General features: G+C 36.6%; 3 protein-coding genes across 3 annotated transcripts in view; all 3 read left to right on the forward strand.

The window, feature by feature from the left end:
• CADPS2 (calcium dependent secretion activator 2) overlaps positions 1–21,699 on the forward strand; it is a 539,314-nt gene that overhangs the window by 145,621 nt on the left and 371,994 nt on the right. The window lies entirely within an intron of this gene.
• Positions 15,753–16,700, forward strand: RNF148 (ring finger protein 148). Its single transcript, XM_016213347.2, is given in 1 exon segment — positions 15,753–16,700. A coding segment is annotated over 1 exon segment (933 nt). The 5' UTR covers positions 15,753–15,767.
• Positions 19,051–20,211, forward strand: RNF133 (ring finger protein 133). The gene has a single exon (XM_016213348.2). The coding sequence runs from the start codon at positions 19,051–19,053 to the stop codon at positions 20,182–20,184; it is 1,134 nt and encodes a 377-aa protein (XP_016068834.1). The 3' UTR covers positions 20,185–20,211.

Consider the following 21,699-nt stretch of genomic DNA (forward strand, 5'->3'; position numbering starts at 1 on the left):
CGGCCACCAAGGATTGCTGGAACCACCAGAATGAAATCGAGTATCATGGCACAATCTCAGAGCCTGCAGTGGGAACCAACACTGCCAGCACCTTAATTTTTCATTTCTAGCCTCCAGAACAGAGGGAAAAAAAGTATGTTGTTTCAAGTTACCCAGTTTGTGGTGCTTTGTTGCAGCAGCCATAGGAGCTGAATACGTATCCAAAAATGTTAAGGTTCTTTAAAGTTGGGTAATGAATACACAGGTGTTATACTGTTTTTTCTATATATTTTTATATTGCACCCTAAAAATAGTTAAAGGCAAACTCCTACTAATTTGATTGAATTTTCTCTAATTCACCTATTTTTGATGGAGTTAAAAAATAAAATAGATGTGTGCATAATTGACAAAATGAGCGGTGCCAACAGTAATTTCCTGTGGTCAGTTAAGGATTTTAAATATTTATTTTAAAAAAGGTTGGGGGACAAACTCAGCATCAGAGAAGTTGCTATTGGCAAGTATCCAATATGGAAAATAATTGTGCATCTAGACCTAGTTATAAAAAAACAAAGGTAATTAGATTATAAGCCATTCACATAGCCAGTAGGATTTGAGGTCAAATCCTAGTTAATTAGCTGTATGGTGTTTAATAGGTAACTTGCTTGGCTTTGGTTTTCTCATTTATTTATTGCATTATTGTGAATATGAAATAATATAAAATAATATATAAAACATCAAGCATTTAGTAAAGACTCATATTGAAGCTTGGATTATTGTTAATAGCAATAGCATTCTAAATTACTATAATTCAACAAATTATAAAAGTATTGTACTTGAATTATCAGCTGCGACAGCTTGTACATTAATTACCTTGCGAGTAATTTTATTCCTGTGTATGGCACTTAGAACTTTTTGCTTTAAAGTATTACTGCTGATAGGATGTTAGGGCTTTCTGTGAGGTACTGAAAAGTGCAAAATTAATCTGATACAGTTTTCTCGTGGTAATAACCCTTTGTTCTAGTTTGCTCTCAGCCATTACCCCATACATAGTAGCACATCTTGCTTATGTGTGTTTTTGTTAAGACATAAACATAATAAAACCAAATTTTGTGTAGCTCAGTCTCTCCAGTTTACCATGGATTCTTTCTATCCTTGTTTCATCTGTGGCCCTTCTTCTTGCTTGATTTTATTAAATGATTGATGAGAGAAAAGTATTGAGGAAGATTATTTTACCAAAGAATTTAAAATGAAAAACTAAGCAAAGTGAGATGTAGAAACTCAAGCTAAAAATTTAAGGCAACTAGAAACACTTCAGTAGTCGGGGAGAGGATAGAAATGGTAAATACCATGTCCAATTTTTCTATTTGGAGGTCAAGAGGCTCTCATTCACAAGTATTTTTAGATTAAGTGGATCACTTTCCCTTTTGATTTTTTTGGATTATCAATCATTTAGTTTTCCCACCTGCATAATCTCTGTTATTATAATCTCAATTAAATAGACATTAGAACAATAGTAATTCAACTCCAGGTCTTGCCCAGAACTAGTTTTTTATGTGGATTTTACAAACACTTTTGCTTTCTCACGTGAATTTTGAATCATTGGTGGCATGATTGTTCTTCCTGCAGTTTGACATGGATTAGTAATGTAACAATTAATTGATGAAACAAGTATTTTTCCAACATCTTGAAAAATATCATGCCAGCAGGGCTAATGAAAAGATTTATTTAGTTTTTATTCTTATTTATTTTTATGGGAGATCTGTGGGTGTGAGGGAACAAAAAAGACCTTTTGTTTGAAGTTGGCATATCTGTTTTGACAATAATATTCATAATAAGGAAGCTGTGTAACTATATTCACGCATGCTTTATGAATCATAAAACACTTTGTCTTTAATGGCCAATCACGCGTTAGCCATTTAACTGGAGATATTAAAGGCTTTATATAATTGCTAGATTTTTAAAAAAAAATTATCTTTATTGTTGAAAGTATTACAAATGGCCCCCTTTTCCCCATTGATCCCCTCCTCCCTGCACTGCCCCCCCCCCCCAGGCATTCACCACACTATTGTCTGTGTCCATGGGTTGTGCATATATGCATGTAAGTTCTTAGGTTATTCTCTCCTCACCCACCAACCCACCCCAGCCTTCCCTCTGAGATTCATCAGTCTGTTCTATGCTTCTGTGTCTCTGGATCTATTTTGTTCATCAGTTTATTTTGTTCATTAGATTCTATATATGAGTAAGATCATGTGATACTTGTCTTTCTCTGACTGGCTTATTTTGCTTAAGAGGGAATGTTTTATATAGAAAAGTCAGTATAGAACTTCCTTAGAATTACAGGATTAAGAAAGACCCTGAAAGACCCTGGCATTATTCTTATCTAGTAAAATAAGTGTATAAGACTGTAATGTAAAGATAATGATGAGGGTAGTGATGGTTGCAGTAATTAACATAGCAGTTTAGAATATATTCCTAGAAGTGGAATCACTGGCTCAAATGGCAGTTCCATTTTTCATTTTTTGAGGAAACTTCATACTGCTATCCATTGTGGCTGCACCAGTCTGCATTCCCACCAGCAGTGTACTAGGGTTCCCCTTTCTCCACACCTCGCCAGCACTTGTCATTTGTTGATTTACTGATGGTAGCCATTCTTACAGGTGTGAGGTGATACCTCATTGTGGTTTTAATTCGAATCTGTCTGATGATTAGTGACTGAGCATTTTTTCATGTTTCTTGGCCATCTGTATGTCCTCTTTGGAGAAATGTCTATTCGGGTCCTTTGCCTATTTTTTAATTGGATTGTTTGTCTTCCTTTTGTTAAGTTGTATGAGTTCCTTATATATTTTGGATATTAACCCCTTATCAGATGTATCATTGGGAAATATGTTCTTTCATACAGTGGGATCCCTTTTCATTTTGTTGATGTTTCTTTTTGCTGTACAGAAGCTTTTTAGTTTGATGTAATGTCATTTGTTTTTACTTTTGTTTCTTTTGCCCTATGAGATGTATCAGCAAAAATTCAGCTATGTGAGATGTCTGAGATTTTACTACCTATGTTTTCTTTTATGATTTTTATGGTTCATGACTTACTTTTAATTCTTTTTTCCATTTTTGAGTTTATTGTTGTGTATGGTGTAAGTTCATGGACTAGCTTCCCTTTTTTGCATGTATCTGTCCATTTTCCCAACATCATTTATTGAAGAGACTGTATACTTCATTGTATACTCTTCTTTGTCAAAAATTAATTAACCATAATGGTGTGGGCTGATTTCTGGGCTCTCTGTTCTATTTCATTGACCTATATGCCAGTTCTTGTGCCAGTACCATGCTGTTTTGATTATAACGGCCTTGTAGTGTAGTTTGATATATGGTATTGTGATCCCTCCACATTGCTCTTCTTTCTCAAGATTGTTGTGTCCAGGGTATTTTTTGGTTCCATATAAATTTTTGGAATATTTTTCTAGATCTGTGAAATATGCTGATGGTATTTTAATGGGGATTGCATTGAATCTATAGGTTGCTTTGGGTAGTATGGACATGTTAATGATATTAATTTTTCCAATCCATGAACACGGTATATGCTTCCACTGGTTTGTATCTTCCTCTGTTTCTCTTTTCAGTGTCCTATAATTTTCCGAGTATAGGTCTTTTACTTCATTGGTTCAGTTAATTCTTAGGTATCTTTTTTGTTGTTGTTTTTGCAGTGCTAAGTGGGATTCTGTTTTTAGTTTATCTTTCTGAGTGTTCATTATTGTTGTATAAAAATTCCACCAGTTTCTGGTTGTTAATTATGTATCCTGCTACTTTGCCAAATTAATTTATTAAATCTCGTAGTTTATTGGTGGAGTTTTTAGGGTTTTCAATATACAGTATCATGTCATTGGCACATAATGACAGTTACACTTCCTCATTTCCAATTTGGATGTCTTTTTTTTCTTTTCTGATCGCTATGGCTAAGACTTCCAGTACTATGTTGAATAAGAGTGGTGAAAGTGGACATTTTTGTATTATTTCTGATCTTTAAGGGAAATGATTTTTTTTTTTTTTTTTTTTTGCCCAATCGAGTATGATTTTGGCTGTATGTTTTTCATATATGGCCTTTATTATGTTGAGATATGGTCCCTCAGTTTCTACTTTACTGAGAAATTTTATCAAAAAAAGGTGCTGGATTTTGTCAAATGCTTTTTCTCTATCTATTATTATTATTTAATTTTTAATTTTGTTTATGTGATGTATCACATTTATTGATTTGTGAATATTGGACCAGCCTTGCATCTTCAGACTAAATCCCAGTGGGTCATGGTGTATAATCTTTTTAATGTATTGCTGTATCTGAATGGCTAGTATTTTTTTTTTTTTTTTTTGAGGATTTTAGCATCTATGTTCATCAGGGATTTTGGCCTGTAATTTGTATTGCCTTTATTTGGTTTTGGAATTAGCATAATGCTGGTCTCATGAAAAGAGCTTGGAAATCTTCCTTTCTCTTGATTGTTTTTTGGAATAGTTTGAGGAGGATAGGTGTTAGGTCTTTGAATGTTTGGTGAAATTCACTTGTGAAGCCATCTGCTCCAGTACTTTTGTTTGCTGGGAGTTTTTTTACTACTGCTTCAATTTCATCAGTTGTTATTGGCCTATTCAGGTTTTCTGATTCTTTCTGATTCAGTTTTGGAAGACTATATGTTTACAGGAATTTTCCATTGCACTCAGGTTGTCCAATTTGTTGGCATGTAGTTGTTCATAGTATTTTCTTACAATTCTTTGTATTTCTGTGCTGTCAGTTGTTGCTTCACCTCTCTCATTTTTTATTTTTTTTATTTGGGTCCTCTCTTTTTGTTTCTTGATGAGTCTGGCAAAAGGTTTATCAATCTTATTTATCTTTTCAGAGAACCAGCTCCTGGTTTCATTGATATTTTGTATTGTTTTTTTAGTCTCTATGTAATTTATTTCCACACTGGTCTTTATTGCCTTCTCTCTACTTTGGGCTTTTCTTATTGTTTTCTTTCTAATTCTTTTAATTGTAGGGTTAGATCATTTATTTGAGCTTTTTCTTGTTTCTTGAGGTAGGCCTGTAAGTACTATGAACTTCCCTCTCAGGACTACTTTTGCTGTGTTGCATAGATTTTGGATTGTTGTGTGTTTATTTTCATTTATTTCCAGGTAGTTTATTTCTTTCTTGGTAACCCATTCATTGTTTAAGAACATGCTGTTTAGCCTCCATGTGTTTGAATGTTTTTGAGTGTTTTATTGTAGTTGATTTCTAGTTTCATGCCATTGTGATCTGAGAAAATGCTTGATATGATTTCAGTCTTCTTGAACTTTCAAAGACTTATGTTGTGTCCTAACACGTGATCTGTCTTTGAGAAAGTTCCTGTGAACGGAGAAGAATTTATTTTTTGCAGCTTTGATTTAAAATGTTCTGTAAATGTCAATTAAATCCATGTGATCTAGTGTGTCACTTAGGGTCACTGTTTCCTTGTTAATTTTTTGTCTGATAGAACTATCCAGTTAAGTCAGTGGGGTGTTAAATTTCCCTACCATGACTGTATTGCTGTCGATCTCTCCCTCAAAGTCCTCCAAGTGCCTCCCCTCCCCTCGGAGTTTCCCAGCCACACTGCACAGTTGTGGGAATTAGCTCATCCACTGGCGTCTTTTCCTGTCCCCTCTCTGCACTCCCCACTCACAGTATTTCACATCAGCTATTTTTCAGCTCTGTTTTCAAGTTGAATGTTCTGCAGTTTAACTGCAAGTCCAGCCTGTTGCTGGGAGTAAGTGGACAGTTCTTCCCTAGACTGTAGTTATCTTGCCTCCCTTTCAGTACATTCTGTTTTTACTGTAAAATATGTTAGAACATTTTATGTCATAGTTCATAGTAGGAAGAGCATAATTTTGACTGGATTAGTCAGAGAAGGTTTTGGAGATTACAGGAATATGACTGCATCTTGGACTGGAAAGAGAAGGCTTCTGAGCTGATGAGGAAGTCGGTTGCATTTAGAACTTTTTGCTTTAAGATTATTGCTGGTATGATGTTAAGTCTTGTTTTAGGTATCAAACTATACCAAGTTGATATGATTCCTTTTTCTCTTGATAATGAGCATTTGGCTTATGATTTGAGATATAACTATATATCTATACATAGATACATGTCCTAGATACAGGTATATTGATATATAAAGTATAATTAAAGGAAGATTTTTACTTGAGTAGTCTGCTGCTAATATATTAGAAATAGTTACTTTATGGTTCTGTATTATTCCATATTTATTCATTTATTCCATATTCATTTTTCAAACACAGAAATGCGGATGGAATTTATCTTGACTTTTAGACAGAAAATGTAAGATAGATGACCTCTGATCCTGTGATATTAAATAAGCCATTTTCTGGACAACTGTTATCAAAGTAATTCTTAGCTAAGGAAAGAATTGTCAAATCATTGCCTGGTCTATTACTTTTTTCTAATGGGTGGCTCTATAAAGCAGAGGTTGCCATAGCTACTGATATGTCTTGATATTTTGAAGAATAAGTGCTTGAAAAGTCAACCATTTGTCAGGGACCCTGAGCAGGTTTTATTGTGGGAGTATAGGGGTAAGGAGGAGGAAACAGCATTTACAAAAATGAGTAAGATGACACTGCTCCCCAGAAGACATTCTAAAGCAAGTGAAAATACAGATATAGAAGCATCTAACTATATGAAATATGGTAAAATTAAACGGCTGTCAAATAGTTACAAAAAGAATGTGTTGTTTTGTCTACGGAGATTGCAAAAGGGAGATTGAGAGTAGTCTTGTAGGGTGAGAAGAATTTTATTTGGTGGAAAATGGGAAAAAAGAGGCTTTATAGAATTGGGAAGTGCCTGCCATGGTAGCAGTGTGCTTGGAGATTTACATATAGATGTGAAATAAGTCATTTGATACTTATCATGGCCTCAAGAGGCAGACATTACTTCCCCATCTTACAAATGAGGAAACTGAGGCCCAGTGTGGCTCACCTTACACAATTAGCGTATGGCAGAGACTGGGTTTCACAGCAGGTCTGTCACACAGTTGTATGCTTCTGTATGCTTTCTGCTAGTGTGATGACTTCATATTCATATTTTTTCTTTGCTGTTGCCTCTCAGTAAGGATTTTGTGACCTGTGAATTGAAAAAATGTAAGGGATCTAAGTGGGAAAATCTTAATTGCTTGTGCCGTGCTCTTTGTAACTCATAAGAGCTCTCTCAGAGTTAGCCGTTCCCTGTGGGACTGATCTTAGGAAGGCAAAGCAATGCATACCTTCAGTGATGCATTGTGGCATAGGAAGGTCTAGGATCTACTTCAGAGTTGGGACGACTTTGAAATGGCAGAACCCCTGAAGCAGCCTCCATACTTGGTCTTCTTCCTTGGTTCTGATTAACTATAGGAGCAGAATAGTCTGTTAAGAGAACCGAACAAGTTCTGGTAGTTATTCAAAAGATAAATCCAGTCTAAATGGTTGAGTTGAGTTAATATTAAGATATGTTTTGCCCAGCCAGCATGCTCAGAAGTTGAGCATTGACCTATGATCCAGGAGATCGCTGTTCAATTCCAGTCAGCACATGCCGGGTTGTGAGCTCGATCCCCAGCAGGGGGCGTGCAGGAGGCAGCTGATCAATGACTGGCTCATCATTGATGTTTCTATCTCTCTCTCCCTCTCCCTTCCTCTCCGAAATCAATAAACTATATATATAAAAAATATGTGTTTTGTCCTAGGCTCTAAGAGAGGTAACAATACTACCAAATACCCTTAATCTTGTGTTTACCTAAGAATGTTCAGCTCCTCCCTTTATCCCTCTCAATGCAGAGGTTGTGGTGTGAGGTTTCCCTCCATTACTTCCCAGACTAGTAATCATGTTTCTACTCTGTTGATTACCGTTTCATCTTCTAACTCAGATTGAATGAGAAGAAAAAGTTGTTTAGTGTTAAAGTTACATAGACCTCAACTTGAATTCAGAATGCAGAAGAGAATATAATTTATGTAGTTTGATTTATACCCATTAAATATTTAAAAGATTTGGTCATATTCCAAATGCTCATTTATCTTTATATTCAGGTATGGATATAAGAAATTCTTCTTTCATGAGTATTAAATCTATAGAAGAATTCAGGGATGAACTTGTTATGCATATTCTAACAGTTCTATACTTTAACAGACACGATCACCATAAAGATAAAACTAAATAGATACATTATTGCATGTGAATAGTACAAGTTAGAATACAGAGGATAATGACACTTTCAATTTAATTCAACCTTCATTGAGAATCTGTAATGTACTAGATATTGTGCTAGAAGCTGAGTATCAAAAAAAAAAAAATGAGAATAAGATTTAATCCCAGTCCTCAAAGAGATTAATAGAATAGATAATTTTGTAGAGGGAACTGAATCAACTGCATAATAAACTACTCTGAGACTCAGTGTATATCAGGGCAATTCTTATAAACTCTAAAAAAGAGTCAGCATTTCTTATTGCTCAGCAATCTGTAGACTGGTGGGGTGATTCTTCAGGTCTTGGCTAGACTCAGTCATGTGTCTCTGACCACCTCAGGATCATGTAAACATCTTTGCTCATCTCAGGCTCTCACATGTTTGCTCATCTGTAGATGGATCTAGGGTGGCCTCAACTAGGACACCAGAGCTCTCCTCCAAATAGTTTCTCCTCCTCTATCAGGATAGCTTTCTTTACTTGAGGATGGCAGGGTTCCAAGAGAGCGAGGGGAGGAGTGCAGGGCTCCAATCCTTAGGCTCAGGATTGGCACATCATCACTTCTACTGAATCTGTTCACCTACATAAGCCACTAGGCCACAGATTTAAGAGGCGTAGAAATAAATCCCACCTTTTAATGGAAGGACCTGCTAAGTCACATTGCAAGGGTGTGTGTCAGTACAGGGAGGGAAGTAACTGGGGCTGATTTGCAATCAGTGTACCTTGTCATAGGTAGTTTTGTAGGCAATTTTGTAGAAGGGACAAAGCATATATAAGGTTTTATAAATAGTGATTGTGGCAATAGAGAGGCTCATACTTCAGTCCTGAAGCTTAGGTGTTATCCTTTGGATAGAGGGAACCATATAAGGTTTTAAGCAAACAGGAATGCCTATGTAAATGTCATTACTTTCTTCCTATAGGCTGCTCTAGCAACAGAATGAATTCAAGGTGAGAAAAAAAAAATGATGGGAGATTAGGTGCTATTGCAAAATTTTAGACCATGGGGATGATTATGAGGGCGAAAGTAAAGCAGTTGGGAAGTATTCATTCATGTGTGGTAAACCTGTCCATGTTCATCATTCATTCATGCAAACACTTTTGAGCCAGGCACTGTGTTACTTGGGTGTTTGAGAAACATCAGTGAGTATTTCCCTATGTCACAAAGGCTTCTTGGAGCTTTGGAGCTCTTACACAACTTAAACTTGACTCATGAATCCTACTACTAGGCCTGAAGGTAAATAGGAATAGTAATTCTGTGTTACATAGTGAAGAAATCATGCGTAGTGATATGGTGATTTAAAATGTATCTGTTTTGGCTGTTTATTTTCTCTTACATACTTAATTACCAAAGTTTTAATGATATTGAAAGTTGTTATATTGGTTAATAGACAGGATAATGAATGAGGAGCCTGGGTAAATTTAGTGATTTTCATGCATCTGTACCTGCCCTATGATAGTATGTGACTCAAGATAATTCAGAAGCTCATATATTATTTTTTAAATTTATCATATTCCATTTTAGCATATTCAGATCTTCACTTGATTCAGAAATATTGTGAGGAAAAAGTGTATTTGTATATAAAAAAATATTATTTTTCTTTTTTAAAAAATCCTCACCTGAGGATATATTTTTATTGATTTTTAGAGTGTGTGTGTGTGTGTGTGTGTGTGTGTGTGTGTGGAGGGGAGACGGGGAGAGAGAGAGATCAGTCTCAGCTGCTTCCTGTACACACCTTGACAGGGGTACAAACCCACAACCTAGGTATGTGCCCTGACCAGGAATTGAACACACACCTTTTGGTGTACAGGACGACATTCCAACCAACTGAGCCACCCAGCCAGGGCTAAAAAAGGAATTTTTTTATTGCATATGTCAGAATATGTGGGAATAATGATTAACTTACGGGACAAATTTAGGAGAAAATACATTAATGTTTATGAGGATTTACCAGTTTGCAAACAAATTTGAAAATGTAAACTAAAATTTTAGTTTTACCTTTAAAAATGAAGATATTGCTTTCAGAAAATATTATTTGCTATTCTAAGTAAACTAGAATAAGTATTCTGTTTCTGCTGAATCCCATTATGATGCATTTAATTACTCGAAGAAAACCTATACAGGTGTTTTCAAGCTTAAATTCAAATCCAGTGTGTTTTGTGGGTTCCTTGAGATCTCTAATAATGTCATAGCCCTCACATTGTGACTTATGGAGTAATTTATTGAAGGCTCTTTGGTATTCCCTGCATCTTAGAGATGCTGTCTGGGCAATGCTATCTGAATGTATTTGACTACTTTTCTTAGAAGAATAGAGATTTCTGGAGGTTTAAACATTCTTAACAGAGGTTGATGAACGTCAGAAGGAGAGAGATCAACTGATTTTTCTCCCATAACTTAATGAAAATTATAACCTTTTTGAAATTTTAATTGGAACCTAGATGTTAGGATACATGTGTATACCTAGTTTTTTTTTAAAACTCTTTTCTCCTGTCTAGATGATGACCTTCTTAAGAACAGGGCCATATTGTATCCCTTATAATATAGGTTCTGGCTCATATCAGTATACCTTGTGTACAGTGAGTATTATGTTTGTTGCGGCTAATGATTATTTAAGTATTATTCCTTTGGGTAAACCTCAGGAATTTAGAGCCTATAGCTGCCATTTTTTTCCCTTGGTCAAGAGTACCTCTCACCATGTGCTCCTTCAGGGAAGGGGTTCTCCACGCCAGGATAAGTCATGATTAACTGAGCCAATCAAGATGAGTCTACTCTGATTTCCACGTTCTATTAGTTATGTGTTTGTGAAGCACTGCTAGCCAGAGAGACATTGAAGGGAGTCTGGTAGGTTTCTGGAGGAAGATTCCCATATTCTTATATAGAGATATGGGAGAAGAAAAGTCTCTCAGTGCTTCTGGATGTGGTTCGCCATTCTGCCTATTGATACCTAGGACAACAGTAGCCACGTTGTGGGGGTCATGAAGTGAGCCTATGCAAGGTGAAAATCAACATACAGGTTTCCCTGCTATCCAAAAGCTAAGTGTTCCTATGAAACCTTTCATAAGCCCAAATGGTATAAAGTGAAGAAGCAGTTACCATTAATTTATATGGAAAACTTTTGAGCATTCCCAGACCTAAAAAATGACCTACTAAATCATAGCAAATACACTTAACTGCTTCCAGTTTTACACTAAACATAACACACTTAGGGGCTCTTTTAGGTTTTTCTGATACCTTAGAACACATCTTGCTAGTGAATGCACAAAATAACAACATAAAGCACAGATGCTCACAGACAAAATGTAGAGCTATGGTGGGTTGATGCTGAGATGTTGAGTGTCTTTACCAGGGAAGGAGCCTGGTGGTGCCAATCTCCCTGCTCGGGGTTTGGCACTGCCTCTATGGTGACTGATTGGAAAACAAACACTGACTGCTATTTTCACTTTTTTTAAAAAAAATTACTGATTTTTGAGAGAGAGAGATCAATTAACACTTACTTATGCATTCATTGGTAGATTCTTATATGTGCCCCGACCGGGGATTGAACCTGAAACCTTGACATATTGGGATGATGCTCTAACCAACTGAGCTACCCAGCTAGGTCACACTTTTCACCTTTTTTCTTATTTTTGTTGTTGTTAGTCTCACCTGAGGATATTTTTTCCATTGCCTTTTAGAGAGAGTGGAAGAGAAGGAGGGAGAGGGAGGAAGAGAGGGAGGGAGGAAGGAAAGGGGGAGAGAGAAAGAGAGGAAGGGAGGGAGAGAGATGGAGAGATGTGAGAGAGACACACTGATTGGTTGCCTCCTGCATATCCCCTGACTGGGCAGGGACTGAACCTGCAACCCAGGTACGTGTTCTTGATGGGGAATCAGACCCATGACCCTTCCATATGCTGGCCTATGCTCTAACCACTAAGCAACATGGACCAGGGCTCACCTTTTTTCATAATGTTGAAAACTTTGGATTTCCTTTGGTTAGCAAAAACAGATACTAATGTAGGTCTTTCATAAAAGTGAAGTGGCATAAACTGAACTTTGGAAAAGCAGAGGATACCTGTGAAGAGTCCAAATGGCAAAATGGAAGGAGCAGGGACTTTTGAACCACTGAGTCAATCAACCCCAGTAGTACATTTCAGTTCTCCTTATCCTACCTGCAAAGTTCAATAGAATGAAAACCTATTTTATACTTGGCTGTTAAAAAGAAAGGAATTCTGTGTATTGAATAAGTGCTGTTAAAGAACTTATTAGAGTAGCATCTGTGATCCAGCACCCACCTTTTTCCATTCAGACATCCTGGCCCCAGAATAGAAGACTTAGATCTGGCCCAATAAAGTGAATGTAGTTGGTAATCAGTCTTCATGAAATAATAGATGGTTTGTGCAGGTCTGGACTGTTCCTATTCTAAGGAAAACAGGAAATGGAGGTGGTTTGAGGGCATCGTTCTTGATGGATGCATGTCAATTATAAAAACTTACTCCATTACGAATGCCCAAACCTGATTGTCCATCAGGGATAAGCAAATTTTGGGATGGATCCTACACTTTATGGTTGTTCCATTGGAGAACAGTTTCTTAGTCTTATTATTGGCTTTTAGGACCAGATAATTATTTATTGTGCAAGGCTGTCATGTGCATTTTAGGATGTTTAGCAGCATTCCTGTTCCTCTACCCACTAGATGCCATTAGTGCTCCCTCATTGTGACAATCAAAAGTGTCTCCAGAAATAGCCAAATATCCCTGGGGAGGCAAAATTACACACCCTCACCTTGAGAACCAGTGTGTTAGAGATAAAGGATTGTTTCATATAGGTAGGTACATTTGTCCTAAGACTCAGGCCAGGAGAGCAGGGAAGTTCTATCTACCATTGTCTTAACTATAGTGAGAAAAATACAATGAATTAATACATTCTTCAAATTGGTCTTTTCAACTATATAAAAAAATCTCTAGATTTGAGATATATTTTGAACCCAAATATAGTTAGTATTTAAACTCTTCACCCTTAAAAATTAGCAAACTAAAAAAGTAAAGTTAGAATTATATCATTTGAAAAATCCCATCCCTAATGTTAAATAATCACAAATTTAACAAACAGCTTCTAATATGCTGATGTAAACTGTCTTCTTAGTGAGGTTTCATTTTGTAGGTGTCCATAGAATAAACGAGGAATTCACACTTTGTTTGAACCTGAGGAAAGTGTACATGGAAAGACAGTTCTTACATGAACAGAATAATGCCTCAATAAAATTGTATGAATGGGGCAAGTTGATTGATTCCAGTTTTATTTTTAAAAGCAAGTATTAACTAAAATATTATGGGCTGGTAAGTACAATAAATGCTTTTGTCAAAATGGCTAAATTCTTGCCCTGGCCTGTATAGCTCAGTAATTGGAGCATTGGCCAGCACATGGAAGGGTCATGGGTTTGATTTCTGGTCAAGGGCACATACCTGGGTTGCAGGTTCAATCCCCACCCAATCAGGGCATGTACAGAGGAAACCAGTGGATGTGTCTCTCATAGTGAATGGAAAAATATCCTCAGGTAAGGATTAACAATAACAACAACAAATTCTCAACATGTCTGACTGAAATGTTGGTGTCCATTTGCACACTAAGAAACAGGGTCTTTTTTTTTTTTCTTTTTGTGTCCCTAGGGTTTTATAAGCATGCCTGGTACATTGGATATGTCCTATATAGTAAATAATAAATGTTTGAATGTATGTTGTCAATTTATTGACTCCCTGAAACAGACTTCAGGTGAAAATTTAAAATAAAGTCAAACAAGCATTAAAACCTCTTTAAAGTAGTAAAGATACTATAGTTTGCAACATTAAAACAATGTAGTGAATTGTGATAGTTGTGGACATCCTTTCCTCTGTGGTCACCGTCCTTTTAGTTACCACATCTGTTAATTCAGCCTTTAAAGTAAAGATATCTCTACATCTTTACTGATACAGTGGTACCTCGGTTTTCAAATGTCTCCATGGCGGAACATTTCGGTTTATGAACACAGTAAACCTGGAAGCAAATGCTTCAGTTTACGAACACGCCTTGGAAGTTGAACGTTTCATGTGGCTTCCGCTGAGGGCAAGATCCTGTCAGCTGTGGATCCCTCGTTTTTCGAACGTTTCAGAACTCGAGTGGTCTTCCGGAACGGATCACATTCGAAACCCGAGATTCCACTGTATTTCAAGAGTTCGAGCCACTGCTGCCTCCTGCCTAAGCTCATCTCCCTCTTCATTCTTCTCCTCCAGTCCATTTTCCGCTTAAGGCAGGCAGAGTGCACTTCTTAAAGTGAACATTTTGAGACACTTATGTGTCATTTCCCCAGTTTGGAACCCTTCAGTGTTTCTCTTGTCCTTGGGGCATAATCCAAAATCCTTACTCCAACATTTCTGACCCTGAACGCTGACTGCTGTTCGCCTTTCCTCCCTCATCGCCCTTAGCTCTCTCTCTCACTTTGCCAAACTTATGTTTCATCAGATCCTTTCACTTGCCATGTTCCTTCCTGTGTTAGGGCCCTGAAACTGGTGTTTCTTCGGCCTGAAATCTTCTTAACTCATGTTTTGCTTGAGCAATTTTTTCGAGTCTTAGACTGAGTATCACTTTCTCAGAGAGTAATGCCCTGTACCTCTAACCAGAGTTCACTCCCTGTTACATCTATTCTTTCTCTTGATCCTCTGTTTTCCTTTCAGAGCCCTTCTCACAACTTGCACTTCTGCATTTGTGTGTGTATTTTAAAATCTGCCCTCACTGGATAATGTGCTCTACAAACTAGGTATATGTCTATTTTCTTCTTTGATGTAGGACCCATATTAGTTACTTGTCAGCACATAGTACAACCTCAGTAGCTATTTTAGTGGATAAAGTTGAATTCTCCTTACAAGATGACAATATATAAGGCTAATAGTATAATTTTATATTACATTGTCCTCATGTTGAATCTTCAGGCCTGGGTAAGCATTTACTATTGGAAGAGAGTAGGAATGATTAGTTCCTGCTTCCCATAGAATGGCATTTTAGGTAGCATACCATGCATGAAAACTATCGACTGGCCAGGCACGCAAACTAATCAATACATGATTTCTGCTTTTGCTGACAGAAAAACAATGAGGGTAAAAGTGGTTAGGCAGCTTTTCAGTCTATGTAGAACTAGGAAAGAAACTCAAGACTCAAAAAAATTCTTATCTGTTTACTTATTGCCTTAGAGTTTATTCAAATTGTTATATACTGTGAGTCATTGCTTAGTAGCTTGTTGGCCAATAGGATTTCAGTATGCACTGCACTAATATAAACTCTTGGATTGGCTTAACTACCTCTGATGTCACAATTTACCATTAGGAAGTCATAATTTTCTTGAAATCACATTGTACTAACAATAACTCTTATTTCATTGTAAGAAAGATAATCTACCCAAAATAAAAATACTGGAAGGAGCAAGGTATCTTTGATCCACGCAGACCTTTTCCATCAACATGCTTTAATTATCATCTGTTAACAATTGAAGCTAGCTTTTTTACTTTCTTTTATAATTGATGTTTTGTTTTTCATGTTTATCAGCTAATAGGCAAATGGAGGAATGAGCCTACTTAGAATTACTCCTTCACCTCATATTTCTGTTTCATCTCGACTGTTGAGGCTTAGCATCTTTCTGCTGCTTAGCCTTCCTGACTCAAAAGGAAAAGCCATATGGACAGCCCACCTGAATATAACATTTCAGGTGGGAAATCGCATTATATCAGAATTAGGAGAGAGTGGAGTGTTCGGGAATCATTCTCCTCTGCAAAGGGTGTCTGGTGCGGTGGTACTTCCTGAAGGATGGAATCAGAACGCTTGTAATTCTATGACCAATTTCAGCAGGCCTCAACAGGCAGACCCTTGGTTGGCCCTCATTGAACGGGGAGGCTGTACTTTTACACATAAAATCAATGTGGCAGCAGAGAAGGGAGCAAATGGTGTGATCATCTATAACTACCCAGGTACGGGCAACAAAGTGTTTCCCATGTCTCACCAGGGAACGGGAAATACAGTCGCAGTGATGATAGGCAACTTGAAAGGCATGGAACTTTTGCACTTGATTCAGAAAGGAGTCTATGTGACGATCGTCATTGAAGTGGGGAGAATGCACATGCCATGGCTGAGCTACTACGTCATGTCTCTGTTTACCTTCCTGGCTCCCACAGTTGCCTACCTGTTCTTGTACTGTGCCTGGAGACCTAGGGTGCCCAATTCTTCCACTAGGAGGCGAAGACAGATAAAGGCAAATGTGAAGAAAGCAATTGCTAAGCTTCAACTGCGAGTGCTCAAAGAAGGGGATAGGGAGCTGGATCCAAATGAACACAGTTGTGTTGTTTGTTTTGACACATACAAGCCCCAAGATGCAGTACGTATTTTAACTTGCAAACATTTTTTCCATAAGGCATGCATTGACCCTTGGCTTTTAGCCCATAGGACGTGCCCCATGTGCAAGTGTGACATTCTGAAAGCTTAAGAAACCCAGAAAATTTTCTGAAGATGTAACCAAGTCTTTTCAAAGATTAAAATTAGGTGAATTATTTTAGCACAGTATGTAGAGAGAAAATTCAATTCCAGCTTCTCTACCCAAGTACCAAAGAGGATAAAATTTGTGTGTTTTTAAAATAAAACTCCATATCATGCTCACCTATTTGAATTTGTTGTTTTTCTAATAAGTTTTAGTTATATATTTTTGCTCTTATTTGCATAAGGACATTAGTATATGTTAAAAGCAAATTAGTCTTTCAAATTACAATGTGACATTGATGTCACAGAGAACTAGTCATAATATTTTAAAGATTTTAATATTAATTTTTATACTTTGTTACCATATTTTTAATATTTGATATCTAATAATATCTCTACTCAATAAATTTTATTATTGGATTATATCTTGATTTAATGCTCCATTATTAATTAATTTTATTAATAACCAAAGAATCTGGTTTCCAAAGTTACTGTCTGGGTAGATAATTTCTTCTAAATAATTTCATCTAAATAATTATTTTAGATGATAGCACTTTTGGTTACGTAACTAAAACAATTTTAAATTATAGGTCTTATTTAGGGCAGCATTGCAAAAAAATCACCTTTATTTACTGGAGCCCTTTAAATCTTACCATAGTCAATCTGGTTATCAGATTTCCTCTCTAGAAATAAACTAGTAAATGCTTTTCTTCTCAAAATAGTGGTGAGTGTCTCTCTTTGATAATGTAGACAGTGCAGAGTTGAAATTTTCAGTTACCTTTCTAAATTTTATCTTTTGCTTTACTTTGCCTCTTCCTTTTTTCAAATATATGAATAAACCCCTGTATAACTGTGAGAGGCTGAAAGGTTTGGGTTACATTTTTTTGATGAAAATCTCTCTTTATGGACAATATGCTGAACCACTGAAGTCCAACTCAGATGACACTTTATGGCTTCCTCCTTCCTCTTTCCTGCCTCAAATTATCATGTTGTTGACTCACATTTCAAAAGAAGTACTAGCATCCATTGTCCTAGGGAAATCCAACCAAAAGTGTATCTTAGCATCCTGTGCATAGAGGTCAGAGACATTTATGTTCAAGATCAAAATCCTTCAGTGATTTCCTCGCTGGTCAATAAGAACCACTGAGATATATTGCCAAGAAAGTGTGTGGGAGCACCAGTGACTGCCCATGTTAGTTCACAAGTCATTCTTTGCCTTGGAAGTCCTGTTGTGCTATTGACATAAGTGTAGCTAAAATATAGGCAGAGCTGACTGTGTATGTGAGGTCTTCCTCCAGGGATGTTTGTTGATTTTAGCAAACATTTTATTAAAAGCATCTCTGACCTTTAATGATCACTGCTTTCAGTAGTTAATTGTAAGTGGGGAGACCAAGAAGCTTTTCTTTCTAAAATCAGTAGGTACATTTTTGTTTACAATGAGTTGTACTAAACTAATACAGCTATATTAAATCTTTCCCCCACACCCTTCCTCCTCTACCCTCAAAATATTGTTAGATTAGCAATAGATGTCAAGGTCTGCAGAGAAATGAGATTAGTGTTTCTGTCTTTACTGCTGTCATTCCTATGTATGATCAGTGTAAGAGTGAGGCTGATGTAATTTAACAGGATGCGCTATTTTTAGAAATCAAATCCAAACCAAACTTCTGAGCAAGCTTTTATTAAGTAAATTTAGTACAGTGGTTTGCAGGATTAATAAAAAAATTGCATTGTGACCAAATGTGAATTAAAAATGGTATTACAGAATTCATTTTTACCACATATTTAGTCATAATGCTAACTTTACATTATTTTGTTAAAACTTGCCATTTTGTTGAAAATATTTCTTTTAAAGAAGAATTATAGTTATATGGCTTTCTTGCATATGCATATCCTTTCAGGTTTTAAAACATATGTGTTATATGAACTTTATATTTAATTTTTAGTTTAATCATGGTACCTGCTAACATACATGTCGCTCAGGAATGGAATCCATCTTATAACAACTTAGAAGTCACCCATAACAACGTTTGAAACATTCAAGCCAGTGCATTTTACAGGGTGCTCTAAGCTCTTATCTGATTGGCTGTTGCCTTTTATGTCACAATCACATCACCCAACAGTAAGCAAGCAGTATCTAGAGTTACAGTAGTGAGACTAGGATTTTTCCCCAAATGTAAAGTTTTTCTCTCTCTGCCTCTAATAAAACATCTGAAACTCATAGGACGTCTTTAAGAATTTCTCACAAAAACATGCTGGAAGACAGTGGAATTTGTTTTCAACCAGAAGATTTTTTTCATTTTGTTATTTTGAATTGATTGTCAACAGATGTGGAAGCCACATCTTTTCATTGGGTTGGTCCTTTGGTTACTAGGCAGAGAGAGATGAATCTACTCCAGGTTGGCGCTCAGAGAAACAATACTGCATCTACCTGGCTTGTGAAATTCAGTATTCTTTGGCTTCTTAGTCAGAATTGCTGCAAAGCCAGCGCTGTTTGGACCGCTTACATGAACATATCATTTCACATTGGGAATCGCATGCTGTCAGAGTTGGGGGAAACTGGAGTGTTTGGAAGAAGCTCCACTTTGAAGAGGGTGGCAGGAGTTATTGTGCCGCCAGACGGAAAAATGCAACATGCCTGTAATTCCAATACCAGTTTCAGCAGATCAAAGAACTCGAAGGTGTGGCTCGCACTTATTGAACGGGGAGGCTGTCCCTTCACACAGAAAATTAAGGTGGCCGTTGAGAAGGGAGCCAGTGGAGTGATCATCTATAACTTCCCTGGAACTGGCAATCAGGTTTTTCCTATGTCTCATCAGGCATTTGAAGACACTGTGGTAGTGATGATTGGTAACTTAAAAGGCATGGAGATTTTACATTTAATCCGGAAGGGAGTTCACGTTACAGTCATGGTGGAGGTGGGGAGAAAACACATCATCTGGATGAATCACTATTTTGTCTCCTTTTTGATTTTCACCACGGCTACTTTTGTGTACTTCGTCTTTTATCATATTCGAAGACTTTGGGTAGCAAGGATTCAGAGCAGGAGATGGATGCGATTAGCGACAGATCTCAAGCTAGCGTTTAGCCAGCTCCAACTTCGGGTGCTGAAAGAAGGAGATGAAGAAGTAAGTCCAAACGGAGACAGCTGTGTGGTTTGCTTTGAACTCTACAAGCCTAATGACACGGTTCGTATTCTGACTTGTAAGCATTTTTTCCACAAGAACTGCATTGACCCCTGGATCCTAGGGCATGGAACATGCCCCATGTGCAAATGTGACATTCTTAATGCTCTGGGAATTCAAGTGGATGTTGAAGACGGAACACAACCATTGCAAGTTCTGATGTCAAGTGAATGGCCTGGTATTTTATCACCTAGTGAAGAGGGGACAGATAATGAATGTATTCCTGCAAGACAAACAGATAAAGTGACCCACGCAGGAGAGGCGGAGGAGCTCCCTACTTCTCAGAGCGACAGCCAGCCCAACACAGGAGAAGATGCTCATCCTTCACCTTGATAGCATGACCTTTGAGGAAGCGGATTAAACCTGTTTGTCAAGTCAGGTTCTAATACTGACAAGCAGTTTGAAGTGTGGTTTTTGTGTCCTTTTTTGTTACTTTGGTAATTTTCTACATTCCTTGTCAAGCCCTAAGGACAGAAAAAGAAAAAAAAAAAAGGCCTAGCAGGATTTTTTTGTTTGATTTTTAAAAAATCTTTGCTAAATGTAACTTTTTGTCAAAGTATGTTATTCCTGTGAGTATATATATTTATTTCTATGTACACAAACTTTTTCCCCCCAAGTATTTTTTGTGTATATAGATTGACTCTATTTTAGTAAGAAAATTAATATATTTGCATGTTCCTTATAATCCAAAAACTATCAATTAAGATTGGAAAACAATCTTTGATGTGCTAGGAAGAGTAAGATTTATCTTTTGATATTTGTAGTACAACATAATAATTTTGACATCCATTATGCTTTTTTGCTTGGAAATTTGCTATATATATATATATATATATATATATATATATATATATAATTTTATTCTTACTCTTGACAAACAATTTTGTTCAAGCAATTAGTACATTTTATGCGATCTTCAATTTAAAAAGTAAAATAGTAGCACTCTTTTAGTAACCAGCAAATATTTCAGTGCCCAGTATTTCTTATCATAATTGTTACATGTTCATAGTGTGTAGAAAGGCTTAAATGATAAAGAATTCCTGTAGCATTTAGTCATGGTGGATACACTTCCTGTATGTTCTGTACTACCCAGTTTATTTTATTTATGTGCCATTAAATAAAATACTTAAAATATGCCGGATTATTTTAGAGATAAGTATTACACTATAGAAGTTTATTATGATATCTCGTGATTCTGTTCATTTTGTTCACTGTGTTTCCAGGAATATGCTTAAATATGTTTGAGTGAATGAATAATGATAAATATATAATGATAAATTATGTTTTCATAATGTAACTATTATGTGTTAATCTGGAAAAACTGGGCAGTTTATCCCAATCATACAAAATAATAGGACCCTAATCCTGAAAATTTTCATCTTAAGTCACTTTGGCAAAATAGAAAATTACAGTTTTTAGCTCAGAATTCACTGTTATAATTTAGCATGCATAATTTTAATGAGGAGTTTTGACCTCTGCAGGGCTGACAATAAAATTTGAATTCTTGTGCAACCCTAGAAAGAGATCTATTAAGAGGAATTTTGTGAGTAGTTCAGTGCTAACAATACTGGAATTCAGAGACAGGCAGAGGAGTAGTTGTTTCTAAGAGCAATACCAAGGAAGACTAAGAGAGGGAGGGACACAGCAAAAAGTGGGCAAATGACCAGGTCGGCGGGGGTTATGCCTTGCTTGGTACACACAAGCTTTTTTATACCCAACCCTAGAGAGGTTTGGACTTATTTGATCACAAGAGCTGCTGTTGAAAGAACTGCAGAGCACCAATACTGGAGGATTAGCAGGAACACTGATTTGAGTGTCGTTTTTAGTTTACTCTGGGAGAGGAAAGAC

The sequence above is a fragment of the Miniopterus natalensis genome, chromosome 10 (assembly GCF_054644295.1).
Source record: "Miniopterus natalensis isolate mMinNat1 chromosome 10, mMinNat1.hap1, whole genome shotgun sequence".
Lineage (NCBI taxonomy): Eukaryota > Metazoa > Chordata > Mammalia > Chiroptera > Miniopteridae > Miniopterus > Miniopterus natalensis.